The 23,494-nt window shown below is 46.2% G+C and overlaps 3 protein-coding genes across 6 annotated transcripts; 2 read left to right on the top strand and 1 right to left on the bottom strand.

Moving 5' to 3' along the window:
- Nucleotides 1–15: 15 nt before the first annotated feature.
- Nucleotides 16–3,391, bottom strand: METTL1 (methyltransferase like 1). Its single transcript, XM_006093538.3, has 6 exons — nt 3,261–3,391; nt 2,437–2,600; nt 1,347–1,531; nt 1,141–1,254; nt 682–783; nt 16–534 (listed from the first exon to the last, which is right to left on the bottom strand). Exons 1-6 carry the CDS (start codon nt 3,371–3,373, stop codon nt 379–381), a joined length of 834 nt encoding a protein of 277 aa, XP_006093600.1. The 5' UTR covers nt 3,374–3,391; the 3' UTR covers nt 16–378.
- A 138-nt stretch (nt 3,392–3,529) lies between these two features.
- EEF1AKMT3 (EEF1A lysine methyltransferase 3) lies at nt 3,530–12,274 on the top strand. Of its 2 annotated transcripts, none has more exons than XM_023758025.1 (3): nt 3,530–3,655; nt 4,255–4,366; nt 10,373–12,274. In XM_023758025.1, the coding sequence occupies exons 1-3, from the start codon at nt 3,566–3,568 to the stop codon at nt 10,762–10,764; spliced, it is 594 nt and encodes a 197-aa protein (XP_023613793.1). In that variant the 5' UTR covers nt 3,530–3,565; the 3' UTR covers nt 10,765–12,274. The 2 variants fall into 2 exon arrangements, with proteins under 2 accessions (XP_023613793.1, XP_006093594.1); XM_006093532.3 differs by lacking the exon at nt 3,530–3,655 and adding an exon at nt 3,662–4,149.
- A 157-nt stretch (nt 12,275–12,431) lies between these two features.
- Nucleotides 12,432–22,939, top strand: TSFM (Ts translation elongation factor, mitochondrial). Of its 3 annotated transcripts, none has more exons than XM_023758024.1 (6): nt 12,432–12,578; nt 12,833–12,982; nt 13,596–13,724; nt 14,692–14,814; nt 19,916–20,003; nt 22,362–22,939. In XM_023758024.1, the coding sequence occupies exons 1-6, from the start codon at nt 12,522–12,524 to the stop codon at nt 22,766–22,768; spliced, it is 954 nt and encodes a 317-aa protein (XP_023613792.1). In that variant the 5' UTR covers nt 12,432–12,521; the 3' UTR covers nt 22,769–22,939. The 3 variants fall into 3 exon arrangements, with proteins under 3 accessions (XP_023613792.1, XP_023613791.1, XP_023613790.1); XM_023758023.1 differs by having other exon boundaries at nt 12,457–12,611; XM_023758022.1 differs by having other exon boundaries at nt 12,457–12,620.
- Nucleotides 22,940–23,494: the final 555 nt, after the last annotated feature.

Here is a 23,494-nt window from a genome sequence, read left to right as displayed (position 1 = left end):
CAAGTGGACAGGTGATTTGAACTTAGCAGGCCGTTTAGATGGACAGTGGAGAACTGTATTCCTCACTCCAGCTGAGGAGAGATCCCGGAGGGTGAAGGAAGTGCTAAGGAGGAGCAAGACCCCAATCCTCCCAAATGTCCCTACTGGTTCAAGGTCTTCTGACCTTCTCAGTCAGCTTCTTCTACTTCCTGTTGGCAATGGAGGGGCAGGAGAGGAAGAGGCAAGGGTAGTAGTGAAAACCAGGGCTCTGCCCTGGGCAGTCCCCCAACTTCTGAGAGATTGTTGCCTCAAAGCCCCAGCAGTCTCAGCTGGGAAGGTCCAGGGGGTTGATCTTCTTTCTAGTTCCTGGAAGGAGTCCAGATGAAGCGAGGTAAGCAGTCAGTGACCAGGAGGGGTAGGGTTGGGGGTCACCACCTGGAGGGTGGGATCCTGTATTCTTCGGAAGATGGCGGGGAAATTCTTTCCTCCATTGCGTAGAACCTTCTTTCCCTCCTCAGTTGAGGTGCCCAAATGTCCCACAATAGGGTCTTCACTCTGGGAGAAGGGTCCAATAAGTCCTTGACCACCCCTGGCCCTGAGACTCCCATCCCATCTTCCTGGCACTAAGCTGGGTTCAAAGACTATAACACCAGTCTGGAAAAGGCCTGTATCTTCACAATTTCCCTTAGGCCCCCAACTTACCAGCTCCTCCAGAGGCACACGCTCAAATAGGGGGTGCCCTTCAAAATGGGTACACATCCATTCATGTAGCTCCAGCACATCAGTTATAGTATATACCAGCCCCTGCACAGGCAAAATCAGGGGGGCTGTATGCAATTGAGCAGCAAGATGATGGGCTGCATTCCCACTGAATTATTCTTTTTTAAATATTTTTATTGATTTCAGAGGGGAAGGGAGAGGGAGAGAGAGAAACATCAATAATGAGAGAGAATCAGATTAGCTGCCTCTTGCATGCCCCTTACTGGGGATCGAGCCCACAAACCGGGCATGTGCCCTTGACCAGAATCGACCCCGGGACCCTTCAGTCCTCAGACTGACACTCTATCCACTGAGCCAAATCGGCTGGGGCCCCACTGAATTCTTAGTGGAAGGTCCCTGAATAGGACACTCAACCCACCCTTCCTCCCACTCCCAACTCACCCCAACTCTCAGCACGTAGGCATATTCTGCCAGTAGTGTGGGACTGATGATTCGCCACTTGTGCTTCGTCCGCTTGAAATGTGGGTCAGGGAAGAGGAAGAACATCTTTGTCAGCTGTGAGACAGACATGCACAAACTGGGTTGTGAGAGCCTGGCCTCCATGTCCCACCTTTTCACCAGCCTAACCCACCAGGGCCCCTCCCCACCTGGCCCTTGTAGAAGAAGTTAGGAAGGTGTTTCATGGCGTTGCTGCGGAGACAGGCGATGTTCTGGAAGCCACCTCCAGGAGCTGCTCGTAGGGCTCGAATCCGATCCTGTACATAGTCTGAGACCTTTACCCGGATCTCCAGACCCAGAATCAGTGTGTCTGGGAACAGCGGTGACAGTTCCACTGGACACAGAAATAGGAATGGAATCATCAACCTCATACTACAGGAACTTCAAAGGAGTCAGTCCAGGAAAGGAAACCTCAGTCTGCAACTACCAATATCCGCAATGGCAAGTGTGGACAGAGAGGTCTATATGGATGGTTTTACACTGGAGTAGAGGGCTGGGGGAGATATTAAAACTGTCACCAGGACTGGAAGTTGGAGAGCCTGGGAAGACATGTATATTTGCAAGTGCTTTAGTGCTTTCACACATTCTCTCATTTAACCCTCTTAGAACTCTGTGGTCAATTGTGAATATGAGGAAACTGAGGATAAGAAATGTCCAAGGTCAGACAGCTAAGAAGAGACAGAACTGGAACTTGAACCAAAGCTTTCTGCCACCAAGTACCATGCTCTTCCTCTTTGTCATGTCATTATCTCTATGGGAAGATGTAAAAATAGAGAAGTGGCTTAGCAAGCACGTATGGGGGCAATACAAAGAATACTAGAGGAACTCAAAAACAGGAGAGTGGAGCAGAAGGAATGAGTTCTGGTGAGGGAGGGGGGAGTGATGGAATCCCTGAGAAAGACAGTTCAGGATCACTGGCCACAGTGGCTAATCTCTGACGCTTGTGCTGACCAGCTCACTGACCCAGCACTTGGCAGATGAAATGGTTCACGTAGTGACTGGGGCCAGGGGCCAGGCCAGACAGGACAACCCAAGTTTGAAAAGGCATTTGAGGCAGCCCCCTCCCTTCTCCAGGGCAAAGGCCACAGACCCAGAGTATATGGAAAGTGGAGACTTTCCTCTCTGATGTCACAGCACTCGTGTCTGGTCCGAAGGGGAAAGGCCAACTATGGCCCCCACCAAATCTGCTGAAGTGGCAGAACCTAGGCATTGCCTTTCCTTGTCCAGACAGAGTGTTACCTAACAGGCCACCATAGCCACAGCCTATGTCTGCAAATTCCACTTGGGCTTGAGCTCTCTTTTCTTTCTTATCCTTCGGGTCATCGTGGCTCTGATTTTGAGTCGGTGGAGCGAAGAATTCTGGATATAGCTCAGACCAATCCATCTCCTCTGGCTTCACAGGGCTATTGGAGAGAAGACGTGAGGAACGTGAGGAGGCTGGCCATACTATTGCAGCAGTGTCGCTACATGTGCGTGGGTGGATGGGTAAGGATGGGAAGTAGATGGGAGCGTTTCTAAACAATTCTGTAACAGTGGGTCCCGTGGCCTCTAGGAGATACAGTGGAAACCACCCTGTGAATCATAGGCCCATCACGAGGCCCGCCCATCCCCATATCTAGGGGCTGATGACTGGCTGGGCATGAGTTCCCCTTCTCCCAGAGACTGGCTTCCTGGAGGCGCTGGGATCTTACTTTGCTCTGGGTGAAGAGGATGGAGTAAGATGCAGGCCGGCTGGGTGTTTGTCTTTTTATTAAATCCGACAAAGGAAACCTTACGATGTAAAAGGCATGCTGTCGCCATCACTGACAATTGTCTCAGTGACCATTTCCCCGGCCAGACTAGCACCTCAACCCAGACTCCACGCCCCCTCCCACCCGCACCCCGCCCACCGCCCACTCTGCCCGGTCCACCCCCAAGGCTGACGTCGCGCAGCCCAGCCTCCGGGGCTACCAGGAACCCTCCCAGCACAACCGCTCTCCGCGGCGGCTTGGGGCCACCCTGAGTGCTCCGCCCCTCCTGCCCCTGCCCCCGCCCCGGCCCCTGCCCCCGCCCCGCGCACTCACTAGCGCAGCGTGTGGTCCGCCATGGGGTTGGAGTGAGCGCGCTGCCGATAGTAGCGCTTCTGCGGCTGCGGGGCCTGGGCTCCGGCCGCGCCCCCGGCCTCGGCTCCCGCCATGATCCCCAGTCCGTGTCTCTACTGAACCCACGTGGAGACCGCGGCCGCGGCGCACGCTGATGACGCAAAGCACGTCCGAGCAGACCCCGCCCCTTAAAGACCCAAGAGCGCGCATTGGACGGGGCGGGGCGGGGCGGACCGAGGGGATCCGTGCCGCCGGCGCCTCTGCACCTCAAGTCTGTCCCGGGCCGGATGGCAGGACCCGCGCCCCGCCTCTTTGCTTGGCCTGCGTCGGCCTCTCTGGGTGACTACCCCGGCGGCAGGAGCCCGTGCACCCCGCAGGTAAAAGGGGTCTGGGGCCCCCCTTCCACGGCAGAAGGAATCCTCGCGCCGCTCCCCTCTCTCCGGGCCTCGGACCACACTGCCGGGTCTGAGCGGCGCGGTCTGGAGTGAGTCCCGCGGGTGTGGGCTGGGGACCCGAGTGGGAGGGTAGGTCCTCATCCCACGTCCGGGAAGTCCAACTGCAGGGAGGAGGGCAGACTCAGGAGGCGGGGCTCGGGGCCACGGGGCAGCCGACGTGGCCCGAGGTCCCCCACCCCGCCCCGCTCCGGATCGGGGATCCCCGGGCCGGCGGCGGTGTCCCCAACTCTCTGGACCGGATGGCGGACCTCCGTCCAGATCCTGCCTCCGAGCCCGAATCGGTGTTCCCGCGGGAGGTCGGGCTCTTCGCCGACTCTTACTCGGAGAAGAGCCGCTTCTGTTTCTGTGGGCACGTGCTGAGCATCACGCAGAACTTCGGGTCCCGCCTCGGGGTGGCCGCGCGCGTGTGGGATGCGGTGAGGAGTGGGCGGCCCCGGGCGCGGGCCCGCGGGAGCGCCAGACCCGGGCTCGCCCTTTGCCATATGGAGCGATCCCCGCGACGGTCTTTCTTTCTCTTCTAGGCTCTGAGCCTGTGCAACTATTTCGAAAATCAAAAGGTGGATTTCCGAGACAAGAAGGTGATCGAACTGGGTGCGGGGACCGGCATCGTGGGGATCTTGGCAGCGCTGCAGGGTGCGTGAGCTTTGTGGTGCCGAGAGGGTGGGGGTGGGGGTGGGGGCGGGAATGTGGAGAGATGGTCACTTGCTGGATCCTCGGGAGAGGGGAATGGTTTGCCCCCCCCCCCCCCACTTTTATACCTGTTTTTGTGTGGAAGGCAGCGCTCATTGACCGGGCAGGCCTTAATAGAAGGGAGTTTTCTACCTTTTTTTCCTTTTTTTGATTTCATGGACAAGCCTGTCACTTAAAAGCTCCTTGGCTTTGGACATGGTCTTCTGGCAGGATGCATATTTGGGGATACCTAGGGGAAGTAACCTGTTGGTATTAAACCTCATGAGTGCTTTCTGACTTTACTCTGAGGGGTTTAAAAAGTTTTTTGTTTTTGTTTTTTAGATTTTTAAGGTTTCGATTGCTTGGGAGAAAGCTTAAGACTTTCTGAGGGTTAGGGTGTGTTTTGTGGGATGGAATAGGACTTAGGTACCAGAGACTTGAAAAAGGGAAAGGTAAGGAAAACTTTGCTTCACTTTTGTCAAGAACCAAAGACTGCAAAGGAAACAGTCCCTTAATTTATAATATGATAGTCAGGCAAAACCTCACACCAGAAACACTCGTTTAAAAACATTTCTAATATCATCTCCCTAGAAATGCAGATTAACATTGAGGGAAGTCTTTTAAGAGGCAGGCACTCATTCTGTTCATTCAACCAACATGTATTTGGAGTTCTCTATGTGCCAGGAGTCATGCTAGCTATTGGAATACAGGTAAGACAGGTTTCCTCTCCCCGAGGAGCTCATGGGCTAGCGAGGAGGACAGGGAAGAAGTTACAGTACAAGAACTCTGTGAGGTATGCACAGGGGCAGTGGACATACCCTTGTCATGTCTCCCTGGTTTCCAAAGAGAAGCTCTGTTGGATGGGAAAGAGGTGAGCAGCGTGAGCACAGCAGGCTCAGGAAGAGCTGAAGGAGTGTCAGCAGTAGTTTTCCATGAAGGATGGGTGAATGAGAGATGGGCAGTTATGCTAACAGTGGAGAAAGGCATGTAACATGGTTGGGAACACCTTCTTTCACTTGCTCCTAGGCTGGTTTCTCCTCCTTGGACCCTTCTTGAGCTGCCAAGTCAGAAATCTGTCATCTTGTCCCTAATCCTATTCCCTCCATCAGCCATTTCTCTGGGTCATAGGTCCTTAATGCTTACCCAGGTGTCCACTCTTCCACCATCTTTAGTTCAAACTACTGCCATCTCTTCCTTAGATTTTCATTAGAGTTTTTAGGTGGGGAAGTTTGGCGTGCCCAAACTTGATCTTACGACCTTCCCCCACCAAACCTGTTTCTTCCTCAGACTTCTCCATCTCTGTGAATCACACCCAGTGGAAAACCTAGACAGCACCTTGGACACATCTCTTTTTCTTACCCCCATATCCATTATTCAAGTCCTATTGATTTTATCTCCTAAAAATCTTTTAAATCTCTTTATTTATTGGGGTGACATTGGTTAATAGGATCTTACATGTCATATTTCCCATTGACACTGATAGCTCCCCAGTCCGTGCCACCACCATTACTTGCCCAGAACTACCACAGTTAGTCAGACTGGTCTTCCTGCTTCAACTCCTTGCTGCCGCCTATACCTCTGCATACTCCACCCAACACTTAGAGTGAACTTTCCAGAATGTAACTGTTATTACTCCTCCCCACCCCAACACACACACACACACACACACACACACACACACACTTCCATCTTTCACTAGCTTCTTGTTGCTTTCAGAATAGGACCACTATGTTTAGATGGCCTCCGAGGTCCGACTTCCCTCTCTAGCCTCTTTCGGTGCCTCTCCCTCCCCTTCCTTAAGCCTTGTGCTACCTGTTACCCTTGTGTCAGTTCCTCAAGTCTTTTTTCTTTTTTAAATGGATTTTATTCTTTTTTTAAAAAAATATATTTTATTGATTTTTTTACAGAGAGGAAGGGAGAGGGATAGAGAGTTAGAAACATCGATGAGAGAGAAACATCGATCAGCTGCCTCCTGCACACTCCCTACTGGGGATGTGCCCGCAACCAAGGTACATGCCCTTGACCGGAATCGAACCTGGGACCCTTGAGTCCTCAGGTTGACGCTCTATCCACTGAGCCAAACTGGTTAAGGCTGGATTTTATTCTTTTTGAAAAAATATTTTTGCCTGATTTTCAGAGAAAGAGGAAGGGAGAGGGCTTTTAAAAATTGAGAGAGAGAGAGAGAGAGAGAGAGAGACGAAGGGATAGAGAAACATTGATTTGTTGTTCCACTTAGCATTCATTGGTTGATTTTTATTTTATTTATTTAGTTAGTTATTTTTAATCTTTATTGTTAAAAGTATTACATATGTCCCTTTTTCCCCCCCATTGACCTTTCCCACCCCGCACCCTCCCTTATTTTTATTTAAAAAATTTTTTTAAATTAATTTCAGAGAGGAAGGGAGAGGGAGAAAGAGATAGAAATATTAATGATGAGAGAGAATCATTGATCAGCTGCCTTGTGCATGTCCCCCACTGAGGATCAAGCATGTGCCCTGACTAGGAATCGAGCCATGACCTCCTGGTTCATAAGTCGATCTCAACCACTGAGCAATACAGGCTGGGCCATTGGTTGATTTAAAATTTTTTTTTATTTATTGATTTGAGAGAGAAACATCAATTTGTTGTTCCACCTATTTATCCATTCACCGGTTGATTCTTGTATGTGCTGTGACCAGGGATGGAACCTGCAACCTTGGCATATCAGGATGATGCTCTAACCAACTGAGCCACCAGGCCAGGGCCTCAGGTCTATCTTGATGTTTCCTTCCGTGGAGCCTTCACACAGGCTATGCTCTGTGCCTTAAATCCTTGTGCCAGCTGGTTCATGCATACACATCCTTTAGTGCTCAAGCCTCCTTGACACTGCCACCCCAGGCTAGCTTAGGCTCTCCTAGTGTATACACAAATGTGCTGGCTGGTTTCATTTTAAATTTGTTACTAACCTCAGGTGCATCCTCAAGTGCTACCCAGCTAGCCTATAGCACCTCCCTTGTTCACTTAGTCACCTCTCCTAAACATCTGATTCTTACCTTCTTGCCCTTTAAACCTCCAAATGCTTCCTCCCCGTCTTCACTCTCAGCTGATGACTTTGTTTCCTATCTCTTCTGATTGCTTCTATTTTCTCATAGAAAAAGTCCACATGATCTATTCACCTACCTGTATCTGGGTCTGTATGTGCTACCTTCTCTCCTGTTGTGTGTGTACCATGAGTGACTGTTATGCTCTTAGCTAAGGTCAAGCTCTCCACTTTTCAGGAGACACCAAACCTTCTCATCTATTCCAAGATATTGTTCCAGTAAACACTTCTCCGTCCACATCTCTCATGAATTATCAGATTTTCCTTCTTTCTGGTTCATTCTGTGTGTGTGTGTGTGTGTGTGTGTGTGTGTATGTGTATAATGTACAAAATATATTGTGATTTCTCCTATTTCAGAAAAACTCTAGATTCTACATATCCCTCCAGGCACTACCCCATTTCTCTTCTATAACAAAATTCCTCAAGAATGAATATTCCCTGTCTGTAGTTCCCCTCTTGCTATTATTTCCTCAGTCCATTTTGAGACATCCCCTCCATGCCCCATCCATCCCAGCTGCTCTAGTCAAAGCTGTGAGCCTCATTCCCAACTCCATGCAGTTAAACACAGGAGTCAGTTAGGAGCCCACCTTTCTTAACTTTGCAGCATTTGACTCTTCTTCCTCCTTGAAGCACTTCCTTTGGTTTCCAGGGCACCACTCTTCTAGTTTCTGCCCACCTCACTGGTATTCTTTTCCATTCTCTTTTGTTGGTTCCTTTTCAACTGATAATTTGAGTGTCCCAGGGCTCAGGAGAAGTGCCGTGAGCCCTTCCCTGTTCTGCCTGCTCTCACGCCCAAGCAATCCTATCATGTCATGGCTTTAAATACCCTTTCTATGCTGATGACTCTCTGGCCCATTTCTACCTTGTTCAGACTTGTTTGTGTAATCTCCTCTCCTGGGATATCATGTGCTTGTCTGAGGGACATCTTAAATTTAATGTGTCCAGAAACAGACTCATGATCTTCCTGCCCAATCCTGCTCCTCTCCTCCTGCAATCTTCCTCATCTAAATGAATGGCAGTTCAGTCTTCTAGTTGGTCAGGCTAAACATCTTAGTGCCAGGCTCAATTTCTTTCTCTCTCTCTCTCTCTCTCTCTCTCTCTCTCTCTCTCTCTCTCTCTCGTATTTCATATCTAATCTGTCAGCAAATTCTGTTGACTACCTTTAAAATATATTCAGGATCAACCACTTGTTAGACATTGCTACTGCCCTGGTTCAAACCATGATCATCATTGCTTCTGACCTTGCCACTCTGCCGTCTTTTCTTACCCCAGCAGCCAGAGTAATCCTTTAAAAGCATAACTCAGTGTATTTCCTTCTTCCATTTAAAATTATCCAGTAGCCTCCTATCTCAGCCAGAGTGAAAGCCAAATTTCTTACAGTCTCCTGAAAAGGCCCTGTTTAGAATCCGGCCCCCACTTTTTTTTCCCTCACTTACTCTGCTCCAGCCACTGGCCTTCCTGCTGCTCCTCAGGCCTGCCAGGCACCTCCTGCCTCAAGGTCTTTGCACTCTGTGGTCCCTCATTTGGTACATTTTAGCCTGAGAGATCCATGTGGTTTGCTCCGTCACTTCCATCTTTCTTTGCCCAAATGCATCTCTTCAGTAAGACTTTCCCTAACCATCCCATTGAAAACTACATTCCCTGCCTGTCCCACAAGCAGTTCTTATTCTCCTCCCCTGCTTGATGCGTCCTTCACCACCGCACTCACTACCATCTCTTGTGCAGTGTATTTTATGTTTTGTTTGTTGTCTATTTCTTGCCACTAGACTGTAAGCTCCATCAGTGGGATTCTTGATTGGTTTACTGCTGTGTTTGCAGCACCTGGCATACAGGCACATAATCAACATAAATGAATGAATGAATTCTTAATACTTGCTGTTTCTATAATGGTCATCATGGTTATGATTAAAGAGTCTTGCAGTACTTAGTGTGTCTCTACCTCTAGGAAGACTGAGGTTTTGTCTTGCTCACCGCTGTGTCCCCGGACCTTAGATGCTCAATACATATATTTATTGCATGAATGAAGCTTTCTGAGATGCTAGTTTGATTATCTGCACCCCCCTACTTCTATATTGAAAACCTATTGCGCTGCCCTAGCTGGTTTGGCTCAGTGGATAGAGCGTCGGCCTGCGGACTGAAGGGTCCCGAGTTCGATTCCGGTCAAGGGCACATCACATGCCCGGGTTGCAGGCTCTATCCCCAGTAGGGGGTGTGCAGGAGGCAGCCGATCAGTGATTCTCATTATTGATGTTTCTATCTCTTTCCCTCTCCCTTCCTCTCTGAAATCAATAAAAATATATTTTTTAAAAAACAACAACAACAAAAAACCCCCATTGCCTTTAGGATCAAGCCTGAATCTCCTTAGCATGTCATCATTTTTCTCTTTACTTTCATGTCTTGACACTTTTCTCCTCCCTTCCACATTATCTAATATCCAGCCTTCCTTGAATACTCCATGCTCTCACCACCAGGCCTTTGTACTCTCAGTTCCCTGTGTGGAAAGCTCCACCTGACTTGTCCTTTAAGGCTCACTGAGGGCACGTCTTCTGGGAGCTTTCCAGGCCTCGGCAGCTGGTCCGAGGCAGTAGGGGGTGGGCGCATAGCCCGTCTCCAGCTTAGTGCTGCCCAGGCTTCTGCTGACATATGATTGTTGTGTTTTGAGCAGAGAGGTTGAAGATTAGCTCAGAGAGAATGTTGATGTTGTAGAATGTAGAGCAATGAGAATGGCGGTGGGTAAGGTGGAGGTTAGTGCAACTGAAGCCAAAGGGTGGACTTCGACTGTCAAGACATTGTCCTCCAGGCTCTGAGGCCTCTGGACCTTCTGGGCAGGAGCTGAGACCCCTTTGTTGGTCCCTCTGACTTTCATTTCTCCTCCTTCCTCTCTCTCTCAGGGGGGGATGTTACCATCACTGACCTGCCCCTGGCCCTAGAACAGATCCAGGGCAACGTCCAGGCCAACGTGCCAGCTGGAGGCCGGGCCCAGGTCCGCGCTTTGTCCTGGGGGATTGACCAGCATGTCTTCCCTGGCGACTATGACCTGGTGCTGGGGGCTGATATTGTGTATCGGGAGTCCACCTTCCCACTGCTGCTGGGGACACTCCAACACCTGTGCGGGCCCCATGGCACCATCTATCTGGCCTCCAAGATGAGAGAGGAGCATGGGACAGAGAGCTTCTTTCAGTACCTCCTGCCCCAGCATTTCCAACTGGAGCTGGCCCAGCGGGATGAGGATGAGAATGTCAACATCTATAGGGCCAGGCACAGGGAACGAAGACCTGTTTGATGTCATCCTTCTGCTCCTCCGGACCCCTTGTCCTAATGAAGGAACTGCCATATCTCCAAAGCCAGAAACATAAGGACCAAAAAGGACGGATTTCCCTTGCCTCTCTCTCTCCTCCTTCCCTCTTAGTTTCCCCAGGTACTTTTGGGCAGGTACAGGGAGGTGCCTGCTGGCTACGAATCCTAGAGCCCTAGCAGCGCTGGATTAGAGCACAAAGGACGTTCCTAGCTCTTGTTCTCAGCAAAGGATGGTGATGGGAGGGTACCCAGGGTTTTGAGGGGAAGGGGAGGTAAATGAGATGTGAGAACAGTGGCTGCAGAGAGACGGTCACTGATCACGTCCAGTCCTGCTATTGTCTTTTTATACAGAATATATGTATTTGGCCAGATTCTACTGGAATTTTTTTTTTAAGGGAAAGAAACACGAGCATTAAAGATCTCTTCTACATCCAAAGAACTCAGGCTTTTGTTGGGGTGCGGGGAAGTAAGAAGCCTCAGACCACCCACTTCTTGCTTCTAGAGATAGTCTGGTGGGACCATGGCTCTACCTGGGTCAGGTCCTCCCAGGCCTGAAGCTGGGGGTAGGAAGCAGAGCTGTCCTTTGGCCTGTACCTTCTTCATTCTTTTTGGAGTCGGGGTCCTGATCGCTAAGTACTTGGTTCTTCTCTTTATTTTTCTTTAGGTGTCTAGACCCTGTCAGTCCTTCCTTCCTAATATGTTTTGCCTTCATCTCTTTTCTCTTCCCACTGTGGTAACTCTGGTTGGGGCTATCCTTACTCCTCGGGCCACATATCACTTCCTCTGGCCTCCTGGTCTCCAACTTTTCCAAAAGCATCCCTGATTTGCTTCTGCTGCTGCCTACAGAAGCAAGAGTAAGCTCCTCTGCTTGGTACTCAGTCTATCCTAGTTAATCCCAAATCACCCTCTACTTCATTTCCTGCTTGTTTCCAAATGTATTGCAACCTCGGGCCAAAAGTCTTCTCTTTGTTCCCTAAATCTACACCAAGCTTCCCTGACTTCTTTCTTCAGTCTCTTTGATGATTCCTTCCCTGGAAGGGCTATTTCTATCGGTCAAAATCTTTACTACTCTTAGCCTCTATCCTGAAAAAAAGCTTTTCCTGAGCCCTCTGTTGGGATGTGATTTCTTTCTCCTTTGACACCCTTTAACTGTTCATCTTATGAGACTTACCTTGTCTTGGGTGGTCATGTGTCTGCTCCCTATTTTCTCACCGTTAGATAGATTGCGTGGGAGGGTAGGGCTGTAGTTTATTACTCTAATTCCCTGAAGCCTAGCATAGTTCCTGGCACACTTATATTTATTTAGTGTTCAATAAATATTTTGCTCATTCAACAAATATTTATTGAGTTTGTTGAAGGGACCATGCCCCTACCTTTCCCAGGTGACCTCTGGCAAATTTCTGAACCCACCCACCTACCTCACAATTTTGTCCCATTCATAAATGGATACTGAATATGAAAGAGCATTGGAAATAAAGAAACAAAGTGTTACCACATGTCTTGTCTTGTTACTTTGTGACGACTTTGTCTCATGGTTTCCTATTTCACCTGGGGGTAGCAATTCCGTTCTGAAAAGTCATCTCAATAAGCCCAGTGGGGGAGGTGAGGGTGCGCCCTCCGGCCAGCAGGTGGCGGCATCCCGTTCGGCACATCCCGGCGGAGAGGTTTGGCCCTGCCGCCACGCCGTAGGCCCGTGGCCTCATCAGTGCGCCGCACCCGCAGCAACGTGCGGCGGCCGGAGAGATGTCGCTGCTGCGGTCACTGCGCCTCTGTCTGGTCGCACGGACCGGGAGCTGTCCGGTGAGGGGTCTTGGCCCCCCGCAAGGAAAGCAGGTCTCCCGGGTACCCTACCTCCGACCCCCTTTCAGACTGCACCCCACCCTTTCCCCCCACCTCCTGGCCTCTTCGCGGTCCAGCTTCCGCCGCTGCCTTCCCCCATCCCCGGGCCCCAGTCCCTCCCCAGGTCACCTCGCTGCGGACGTGCTTTCGGCCCCCGAAACACCTCGCCGAGTTGTTGTGCTTCTCACCCCTTTTTCTTGCCCCTTCCGCTTCAGTCGCCGCAGCCATGGCACACCTTTCACGCGGGGCACTGGCTGTCCTCGGCCTCCAGCAAGGATCTGCTCATGAAGTTGCGGCGGAAAACGGGCTATTCCTTTGTGAACTGCAAGAAAGCCCTGGAGACTTGCGGCGGGGATCTCAGACAGGTGTGCGGGGCGGGCAGGGGACCGGGACGGGCCTGGGGCGGAGGTCCGTCTGCCCGGGCGGTCGCGCTGGGGAGCGTGGAAGTCAGACTTCTGCCCAGCGACTCCTAACGCCGACCTCTAGGTAGGATTCTGACTTAAGTGACAGCCTCAGCCGTTGACTCCGTCCTATTGGGAAGCAATTGATTCAGGATCCCAGGCTTAACAAACCTTACATCTTGCAAAACGGCAATGCCGCTTCCTGCTGCTGAGAGCTGAAAGGGCTTGTGTGAGCTTTGGAGTCAGACGGACCGGGATTAAAATCCTCAACGCTACCCCTGTGACCCTGGACATCTCACTTAATCTTTCACAGTTGCATTGCTCTTGTATATATATACGCAGTGAAAATACCACTATCCGCCCCGTAGGGTCGTGGTGAGGATTAGGTTTATCCAAAGCACCAGGCACAATGCTGGGTGTTTGGCATGTAGCCATAGGCTGCCATAGGTTACTCCAGTTTCTCTTATGGGATTGAAGGGAAGCAGGAGGAGTCAGGGGACCTGCATATAGTTTAGAGCCCCGTTCAGTTCTAAATTCTGTGACTTTGTCATCTGCCCTTTTCCTTTTCAATTTGTAGGCAGAGAGCTGGCTTCATGAGCAGGCCCAGAAGGAGGGCTGGGGCAAAGCTGCCAAGCTCCATGGAAGGAAGACTAAAGAAGGTCTGATCGGGCTGCTGCAGGAAGGAAACTCGACTGTGTTAGTTGAGGTGAGATGTCCAGAATTCCAAATACCAGGAACAGCTGCCCCTTCAGTGTACGGCTTTGTGGTAGATTGTTGGCATTCTGAAAGAATAAGTGTTTGAGAGCCACAAAGGGTAGTTGAATTGAACCCATGAGACCACAGTTACTAGCTGTATATTCATTTAAGTATAGAAATTCACAGGTGTGTTGATGAGAAAAGACCTAGCAGTCTAGAATATTACTCCTAAATGTCAGTCTGGTGTAGCCTTATACCTTGTCACTGATGGTTTCCTGGAACAGTTTGATTTTAAAGCTAGGAATTATATTCATTAGTTGATGGATAGAGAGTAGCTGTTTTAGAATTTGGGGGCCACAATTAATGAAGAATCAGATTTGGATTAGAGTGGGATTAGAGTTTAGAGCAGTGGTCGGCAAACTGTGGCTCTCGAGCCACATGCGGCTCTTTGGCCCCTTGAGTGTGGCTCTTCCACAAAATACCGACTTCTGCGCATGGGCCATGACGTTTCAGTCGTACTGTACGTGCGTGCCCGCACATGGTATTTTGTGGAAGAGCCACACAGAAGGGGCCAAAGAGCCGCATGTGGCTTGCGAGCTGCAGTTTGCCGACCACTGGTTTAGAGTGAGAGAAGGAGATAAATAAGCTGATAACAAAACTGGTTTGTAGTTGGGGGAGGCTGGAGAATCAGTTGATTAAGGCACGCAGCCACAGGCGAGTGAGTGTTTGGGGACATTGTGGACCATCTTCTGAATGTGCAAGTCATTGCTAACTAAGGGATGCGGCGGGAATCACTAATTCAGCTTTTGGCCTCAGCTAGGAGAGAAACTGCAGATTTAAAGTTCTGGGGTCATTTATTTCTGCTTTGTTGAGTCTACAGCTTGTTCTGTCAATACCTTGTTTACTCTCCAACCTTAAGGCACTTGTGGAAACTATCAGTAAATAGCTTATACAGCAACATCAATTTGTTCCTACAGGTAAACTGTGAGACAGATTTTGTTGCAAGAAATCTAAAATTTCAACAGTTGGTCCAGCAAGTAGCCCTTGGAACCATGTTGCATTGTCAGAGCCTAAAGGATCAACTTTCCACTTACAGTAAAGTGAGTTTTGGGGTCTCCAATGTGTTGTCTCCAACATGCTGGATTTGTTCCACTCCACCTCCCCTCTTTAGAGTCTTCGTTGTTTGCTTTTTCAGACAGTCTCATGTCTCCCTTCTTGTCTCTGCTTAAATGTTACCTCTTTGGAGAGGTGTACCCTTCCTCCTGTGGTCTTATTTCATTTACATTTTTTTGTTATAGTGCTTATGTTTTACATTTTTACTTACACGTATGTGTCTGTCTTTCCCAATAGAACGCAAGCTTCGTGAGGCAGGGGAGTTGTCTTCTCACCACTATGTCTCTGGTGAAAGAGAAGTGGGCCCAGCACTTAGCTGAGGCTCAGCAAATCTGTGTTGAATGAATGAATGAATGCCAGTGGGGTGGAGTCAGTCAAATCAGGTGCAGATTTGTATTCAGAAATCTGACCTGAGGAAAGGGTTCTTAAATAAAGATATTGGAGCTCTGGCCTGTGTGGCTCGATGGGTTGGACATCATCCCATGCACCAAGACGTTGGTTACAGGCTCAATTCCTGGTCAGGGCACATGCCTGAGTTTCTCCGCTTGATTCCTGGTAGGGGACGTGCAAGAGGCAGCAGATTGATGTTCCACTCTCACAGCAATGTTTCTGTAAATACTTTCTCTTTTCCTTTCCCTTCCTCTCTGTATAAAACAAAACAAAACAAAACAAACAAACAAAAGATATTGGAGAAGGCATAATTTAGAAGAATAAGGTTATTTTTGTTCATAGGAGGATCAAGGAAGGAATGATATATTTGCCTTTGATTCAAGCTTATTTAAAGCCTTTGATTCAAGGCAAAAATAAACCGACTGGTTGCACAATTTTTTAAAAATTTAGTACTACCATTTTTCTCTTCCTATTTGTCCTTTTCTTGAGATCTCATGGTAAATGCTGATTGTAACTGGCATTAAATAGTCACATTATACAGAAAATTGCATTGAGATTATTTTTTAGAATTGTATTGAGTAGATGATTCACTTGAACTATAAATTCTAATCTTGACTTTGCCATTGATTCTATTTGTAACCCTGAGCCATTCATTTACTGTGTTTCTGTTTCATTATCTGTAATAAGAGACTTTGGTTCCTTTAGCTTTATTTCCTTTTTTCCACTTTTGGTCTTTAATTTTTAAAACTTTTATTTTGAAAAAAATTCAAGCTTACAGGAAAGTTGCCAGTATTCTACAGTAAACTATGGTGGGTTTTTATCCAAAGTCACCATTTGTTAACATTTTGCCTCATTTGCTTTATTAGTTTGTATATATCTATTGTTACCAATGCGATTTTTAGTTATCATGTCTGTTCAGTTTCCTTTCTTTATCTTTCATTACATTTACTTTTTCTTTTTAAATATATTTTTATTGATTTCAGAGAGAAAGGGAGAGGGAGAGAGAGAGAGAGATAGAAACACCAATCATGAGAGAGAATCATTGATCGGCTGCCTCCTGCATGTCCCACGCTGGGGATTGAGCCCCAACGCAGGCATGTGCTCTGACCAAGAATTGAACTGTGAACTCCTGGTTCATGGGTCAGCGCTCAACCACTGAGCCACACTAGCCAGACTACATTGACATTTTTGAAGAGTACAGGACAGTTTTGTAGAATGTCCTTCAATTTGGGTTTGATGTTTCTTCTTATTTAGACTCACAATATGGATTTTTGTAGGAATAGTAAATAAATTATCCTGTATTTTTCTCAGAACATCATATCAGGAGGTACATAATGACTGTTGGTCCCATTACTGATGCTAATTTTGATCTCTCGGTTAAGATAGTTTCTGCCAGATTTCTCCACTGTGAAGTTACCATGTTCCTCTTTGTAATTAACAACTTATCTGTGTGGGAGGTTCCTTGAGACTGTATAAACATCCAGCTTCCAAAAAACTTTAGCCTGGGCTGAGCGTCGACCTATGAACCAGGAGATCATGGTTCGATTCCTGATTGGGGCACATGCCCGGATTGCAGGCTCGATCTCCAGTGTGGGGCGTGCAGGAGGTAGCCAGTCAATGATTCCCTGTCATCATTGATGTTTCTGTCTCCCTTCCCTCCTCCCTCCCTCTCTGAAATAAATAAAAATATATTTAAAACAACAACACACACGAAAAACTTTTGCCTAATAGTTTTAGCATCCATTGATGATTCTTGGCAGATCAGTTATTACTATGATAGTTGCATAAGGGTAATTTTTTTAACTTATAATTTGTTTTATATATATATTAATTTTGTTGACATTCTACTGTAAGAAACTTATCCCTTTGTTTAGTGCAACATTGATTCATGGATTCTTACTTTATACAGCAAGCTACAATTCATTGTATAATTATTTATTTATACATTTATTTTTGGTGGATTCCATGCCTGCTAACATATTTCAGATCTCTGAGTGGTTCTGCAGTAAGGAAATCTGTTTAATCCAGCATTCCCCAAGCATCTTTGATCATAGCAATTATTACATCCAATCAAATATGAAAATCTATAATTAGAAAAATATTGTCCTGCTGTTATGGTTCCATCTCTTTGCTAGAAATTTGCTTAGTGTTATTTACCTCTCAAAAAAAAAGGCAAAAGAAAATGTTCCTGCTTTGTTTAGATTTTAGAAAAGTTTGAATAGCACTATAAATATGCTTAGGGGTTAAAATGTTTGAAAGGTTAAAAATATTCTCAAAAGAATTTGGGTGTCTCGGCATTTGATAGCAGAGTGGGGAATTCGAAATGTAAATCAAGAGGGTTTTTTTTTTTTTAAATATATTTTATTGATTTTTTACAGAGAGGAAGGGAAAGAGATAGAGAGTTAGAAACATCGATGAGAGAGAAACATCGATCAGCTGCCTCCTGCACATCTCTTACTGGGGATGTGCCCGCAACCCAGGTACATGCCCTTGACCGGAATCGAACCTGGGACCTTTCAGTCCGCAGGCCGACGCTCCATCCACTGAGCCAAACCGGTTTCGGCCAAGAGGGTTTTTAAAGCATTATTTATTTTGATGCTCAAATTATTCCTGGATTTGGCCAGTGCAAGGCAAACCTGTGCAGGCTGGCTCCATTGTCCTTTGATATATCCTCATTATTTTATGAGTGTTTCTTTACTTTTTTTGGCATACAAGATATTCTGGACTTATGTCATGCTTTCCTTGCTCCAAACATGGAATTGTTTACTTCTCTAAGGAATCCTGATCCCTTTTAGTGGGGGAATGGTTTTGAGAAACCAAGATCTAGGTATATTTATTTCTACTGAGATGTCATTGCTTCTCCGTTCTTTTAGCAGACAGGATGTATGTGTGTGTGTGTGTAGATTAGAATTTATACTTCAATTCTAGTCCTGCACCACAGGGTTCTTCCTTTTTCTTCCCCCCATTCTGTCTTTTTATGTTCCCTTTCTCATAGTGAGTACATTGGCTCCTAGCAACTTTGATATGTTTACTTATTTACTCGATGTTATAATACACACCAAATTGTTCCAGAGTTACTATACCTGACCACTGCAAATAACAAACTTGCTAAGGAGTTCAAGATTTCTTTGATTTTTTTTTGTCTTTACATTGAAGTTATGTGGTCAAAGAACTGTATTGAAAGTTACTTGGATTACACACACACACACACACACACACACACACACACACACCTTACTGCCTCTTATCTCCTTTCTACCCCATTTCCTATCCACTCCTATAGATAAGCAGATTTATTGGTTTATGGTTATCCTTTATGTCTTTTCACAAAAATAAGCATATTTATACAAATACCTCTTACCCTGGCTGGTTTGTCTCAGTGGATAGAGTGTCGGCCTGCAGACTAAAGGGTCCTGGGTTTGATTCTGGTCAAGGGCACATGGTTGCAGGCTCAATCCCCAGTAGGGGGCATGCAGGAGGCAGCCAATCGATGATTCTTTCATCACTGATGTTTCTCTCTCTCCCTCTCCCTCTCTGAAATCAATAAATATATATATATATAAAATTTAAAAAACAACAACAAAAATACCTTTTATACAACTGGTGGTATAATTTGTATATGCTCTTTAAATTTATTTTTTTCATTTAATATAGCTAGAAATACTGCATAGCAGCTCATGGAGCTCTCCTTTTTTTCTTTTTTCAGTTGCATAGTATACCATTGTATGGCTGAGCTGTGGTTTATTCAACCAGTCTTCTCTTAGGTTTAGGCATTAGGCTGTTTCCAGTATTTTATTATTAGACATAATTGCTCACTGAATATGTACACTCATATTATTGGAAGTGTATTGCCAGGGTAAATTCCTAGAAATAGGATTGTAGTTTTGTGAGCTATTGTCCAGTTCTCCTCCTTTGAATTTGTACTGTTATGCATTAACAATTAACAATCTGCAAGCCTTTTTGTTTTTGTTTTTTTTGTTAAACCTAACCCAAGGATATTTTTCCATTGATTTTTTTAGAGAGAGTGAAAGGTAGGAGGAGAGACAGAGAGAGAGAAACACGATGTGAGAGACACATCGATTAGTTGCTTCCTGCATGCACCCCTACTGGTGCCAGGGATCGAGCCTGCAACTGAGGTCCGTACCCTTGACCTGATGGAGCCTCGACTCTTCAGTCCACGGGCTGATGCTCTATCCACTGAGCTGAACTGGCTAGGACTCACAAACCTTTTAAGCTTTAAAATGTTATGATTGATATGAAAATATTATTCCTGATATCTAGGAAACTACATTTTAAGAAGTTAGGCCAGCTTGGCCGGTGTGGCTCAGTTGGTTGAGCTTTGTCCCATGCACCAAAAGGTTTCCAGCTAGATCTCTGGTAGGGGGTGTACAGGAGGCAGCCAGTTGATGTTCTGCTCTCACATTGATGTTTTTCTCTCTCTCTAACAAAATATATTTTTTTTAAAAGAAAAAGGCCAGAAGATAGGAGTGGGATGGAATTGGGGTCGTGGAGTGATAGAATAAAATACTTATAAAAATGGAACTGTTGTCAATTTTTAACATCCTTGGCTTAATGAAAATATCAGCTATATTTAGTTGTCATATCATTTTCTGAGAAATAAGCTATATTTGCCTAGTTTTTGATAATTTGAGTAGCACAAAACTGATTAATGTTTGTTTTGTGTGTGTGTGCACTTAGGGCTTCTTGAACTCCTCTGAGCTCTCTGAACTTCCCTTTGGGCCTGAGAGGAAAGGCTCTCTCAAGGATCAGCTGGCCTTAGCAATTGGTGAGTATTTGTAAGGATCTGGAAACTAGAAATGAAGAACTGGATCTCTTGGTATCTTTGGTATTCCTCCAAATCTAGATGAAGAATTACAAGCTCATGTGCCTAAAAGGATCAGATAATATGAATGTGCTCAGTGGATTGTGTGTTAGACATCAGGGAGCAGTAGGACTGAAAAGCTCACACTCTGCTGAAGAGAACCATTGCCAAGCGCTAGCCAGTTGTTAACCTGGGGGAAATGGGGCTCTGGTGTCATCAGAGTTTTAAAGCTTCTTTCAAGGAATTTAGATTTGAACACAAAAATCTCAGTTTTTATCTGTTTGCAATTAATAAAATGATTTTACCACTTGGATGCATCACTGTGCTGACCAAACAAAGCATGTCTTTAGGCAGAGATGGCCTTGTGACATCTGTTGACTACTCTGGGGAAATAATACATCAGAGGTCATTTCACCTTCTTTATAAAGGGACCCAGGAAAATTTAGGGCCATCATTTTTAGGAATTTGGTCTCTCCTTTAAAAACATTGGATCCTGAACTTGTGAAGGTACAGTCTCTCAGAGCCCACAGCTATAGGAACCGGGTCTGGATCATTGTGGTGGGACTAGTGGGGATTTTACCTTCTCCCTAGGTGACCTTGATGGAGGGAGGGAAGTAAGGCTGGGGTTTGAGCTTGCTGGGAATTTATTGCTCATCTTACATTTCCAGTCAAGGCATCAGTTTCTATCAGGTCGTCTTGAAGTATGTACAATGTTTCAGTGAGTCATAGATGAGAAACCAGGCAGACAGCTGTATTTGGAGCTAATTAAGAAATTCTGGAAGAACTAGGTTTTTCAGCCGCTTGTTAATGTCTGGGAATTAACTATTGGGTAGATATTTTGAGCTGTGTAAGATTCTTTCTGGTTTCTGGATACTCCCTTTTGTGACTTTTATATATAACTTATGGCTAATTCAGGGATATTTATCCAGACCCCTTTGTTTATTCTTTTACCCTTCCCAACCTTTTGGCTTATTTGGACTTCTCTTAGACAGTAAAGCATCCTAAGAAAAAGGGGAAAACTGAAATCCATTTTGGTTCTCATAAGGGCCTCTTAAAATGTGATTTAAAAAAAATTTTGTTTTGATGAGAGGAAGTTGAAACTATGAGATGACACAGGGTTTTGGATTTTCTGGGGCTTTTAGTTGTGGACTTTTCCCTGATACAATGGATAATCAGGAGTTGTCTGTGTCAGTTATGGTGGCATTTGGGAGGGATGGTAATTTGGTGGGAAAAAACAATTGCTTTGGAGTCAGATCTAAGTTTTAATTCCAGTCTGCCATGTATTAGCCATGTGACCTTGGCTGGTAGGTTACTTAAGCTGCATAAGCCTATGTTTAAAACAGTAGCCAGCATTTGAGTGCTCACTATATAATAAGTGCTTTTATATGTATTATTTCTCCCAATAATCCTGATTTCAGGTTAAGTGGTATCTCCATTTTATACATGAAGCAACTAAGGCTTGATAAATTAGTAAATGGAGTTATATCATTAAGTTACTTTCCTAAGGTCATATAGCTGGTAAGAGGCAGAACTGAGACCTGAGTCCAGGATCTGTGTGACACCATATCTTATTTAATTTTTTTAAAAAAATGTATTTTATTGATTTTTTTACAGAGAGGAAGGGAGAAGGATAGAGAGAGTCAGAAACATCGATGATAGAGAAACATCGATCAGCTGCCTCCTGCAGCTGGTAGGTTATGTGCCTGCAACCAAGGTACATGCCCTTGACCGGAATTGAACCTGGGACCCTTGAGTCCACAGGCCGATGCTCTCCACTGAGCCAAACCGGTTAGGGCCATAGCTTATTTTTTAAGTTTTTATTTTTATTTGTGAATACTGGAGGATATTTTTTTCATTGAATTTTAGAGAGAGTGGGAGGGAGGAAAGGGAGGGGGGAGAAGAAAGAGAAACAGATGTGAAAGAGACACATTGATTGATTGCCTCACGTATGCACCCCAACTGGGGCTGGGGGTCAAACCTGCAACCCAGGTGTGTCTCCTTGACCTGAATCAAACCCGAGATCCTTCAGTGTGCGGGCCAATGCTCTAACCATTGAGCACACTGGCCAGGGCATAGCCTATGCTTTTAAATTTAGCCTGCCTGGCACATAGTTGGCGCTCAATAAAGGTGCTCTCTGTTTTCTCTGCCTCCTCCCTGTACACACCTTTTCCTCTTTAAACTGAAAATGATAGCTCCATCTTAAAGCATATCCACAGTATAAATGCCAAAGACTCTCCCAAATTTGGCCACCTCTTTGTGTATTTGGTACTACGACAGGCATCATATTCTGGAAGCATGTTTTTTGTTTTTGCTTTTTTATAGGGAAACTGGGAGAAAACATGACTCTTAAACGAGCTGCATGGGTGAAGGTGCCAAATGGGTTCTATGTTGGCTCTTATGTCCATGGAACAATGCACAGTCCCTCACTCCACAACCTGGTGCTGGGGAAGTACGGGGCCCTGGTCATCTGCGAGATATCTGAGTGGAAGGCAAACCTTGAAGAACTTGGCCGCCGCCTTGGGCAGCATGTGGTAGGCATGGCCCCTCTCTCTGTTGGCTCCCTGGACGATGAGCCTGGGGGAGAGACAGAAACCAAGATGCTGTCCCAGCCGTACTTGCTGGATCCCTCTATCACACTGGGACAGTATGTGCAGCCCCAGGGAGTGTCTGTGGTAGACTTTGTGCGGTTTGAATGTGGCGAAGAGGGAGAGGCAGCAGAGGCTGAATAGGTTCCAGAGACTTTAGGCCAGGAGGAAACATTTGTTCTTAGTTCTGGGCTTTATTACAAAAAGCAGTTATTTTCTAAGCCTCTTCAAACCCAGGATTTGTTTTTCATTTGTGTTTGTAATGAAATTATACATCATGAGTAAAGTTATTAAATAAAATTGTTATATAATAAAGAGAGTAGAATCTTTTCCTTGTTTGCGTAATGCTGGGTTCAGCTTTTGTGTGTCTTAGAAAACAACAAGTGGGCCTTATTGACAGTCTCTGGGAAAATAGGCATCCACGTGCTCCCTTCGTAGGTTTATTATGGTGTCCCTAAAACTTCCCACTCATCCCATCTTACTTCTTCTGTGACATGGAAGTCTCTTCGATGCTTTGCACCATGCTTCCATCCTGGAACTTCCCAGTGACATTACTCCTGCCACATGGGTTCTTTTGGAATTGTTGACTCAAACCTAGAGTTGTCTGGAAAATGTGGTTCATTTGTTGATCTCTGTAGTGTGCTTTGAAGGCTCTCTGGTGGTATTCACACTGGTTCTGGCCTCATTACTGAAATTAATAACACATGACCCTAGTTTTCTGTTGGATAATGGGGTTTTCCTGGACAGCTGTACGGCAGATTTTGGCATTCTTGTGCCAAAAACAGGAATCACAGTGGTCCAGTGATCTAGAGAGTTCACCCAGCAGTCCCTCTGTACTTCCCTCATCCTGAGACATTTCTCCCAGCAATA

Source organism: Myotis lucifugus, unplaced genomic scaffold (genome assembly GCF_000147115.1).
Source record: "Myotis lucifugus unplaced genomic scaffold, Myoluc2.0 scaffold_119, whole genome shotgun sequence".
Taxonomy (NCBI): domain Eukaryota; kingdom Metazoa; phylum Chordata; class Mammalia; order Chiroptera; family Vespertilionidae; genus Myotis; species Myotis lucifugus.
Note: the sequence above shows the minus strand (reverse complement) of the source record. Positions and strands in the feature narration are given on the sequence as shown.

Bases quoted from the DNA above. Each gene is read 5' to 3' on its own strand.
- TSFM (XM_023758022.1), top strand. From the start codon at position 12,522: ATGTCGCTGCTGCGGTCACTGCGCCTCTGTCTGGTCGCACGGACCGGG. The intron at 12,983-13,595 runs GTGTGCGGGGCG...TTCAATTTGTAG, and splicing joins GCGGCGGGGATCTCAGACAG to GCAGAGAGCTGGCTTCATGA. The intron at 14,815-19,915 runs GTGAGTTTTGGG...GTGTGCACTTAG, and splicing joins AACTTTCCACTTACAGTAAA to GGCTTCTTGAACTCCTCTGA.
- EEF1AKMT3 (XM_006093532.3), top strand. From the start codon at position 3,973: ATGGCGGACCTCCGTCCAGATCCTGCCTCCGAGCCCGAATCGGTGTTC. The intron at 4,150-4,254 runs GTGAGGAGTGGG...TTTCTCTTCTAG, and splicing joins CCGCGCGCGTGTGGGATGCG to GCTCTGAGCCTGTGCAACTA. The intron at 4,367-10,372 runs GTGCGTGAGCTT...TCTCTCTCTCAG, and splicing joins GATCTTGGCAGCGCTGCAGG to GGGGGGATGTTACCATCACT.
- METTL1 (XM_006093538.3), bottom strand. From the start codon at position 3,373: ATGGCGGGAGCCGAGGCCGGGGGCGCGGCCGGAGCCCAGGCCCCGCAG. The intron at 1,255-1,346 runs GTGGGGAGGGGC...TCTGTCTCACAG, and splicing joins ACTTCTTCTACAAGGGCCAG to CTGACAAAGATGTTCTTCCT. The intron at 784-1,140 runs GTGAGTTGGGAG...TTGCCTGTGCAG, and splicing joins CCTACGTGCTGAGAGTTGGG to GGGCTGGTATATACTATAAC.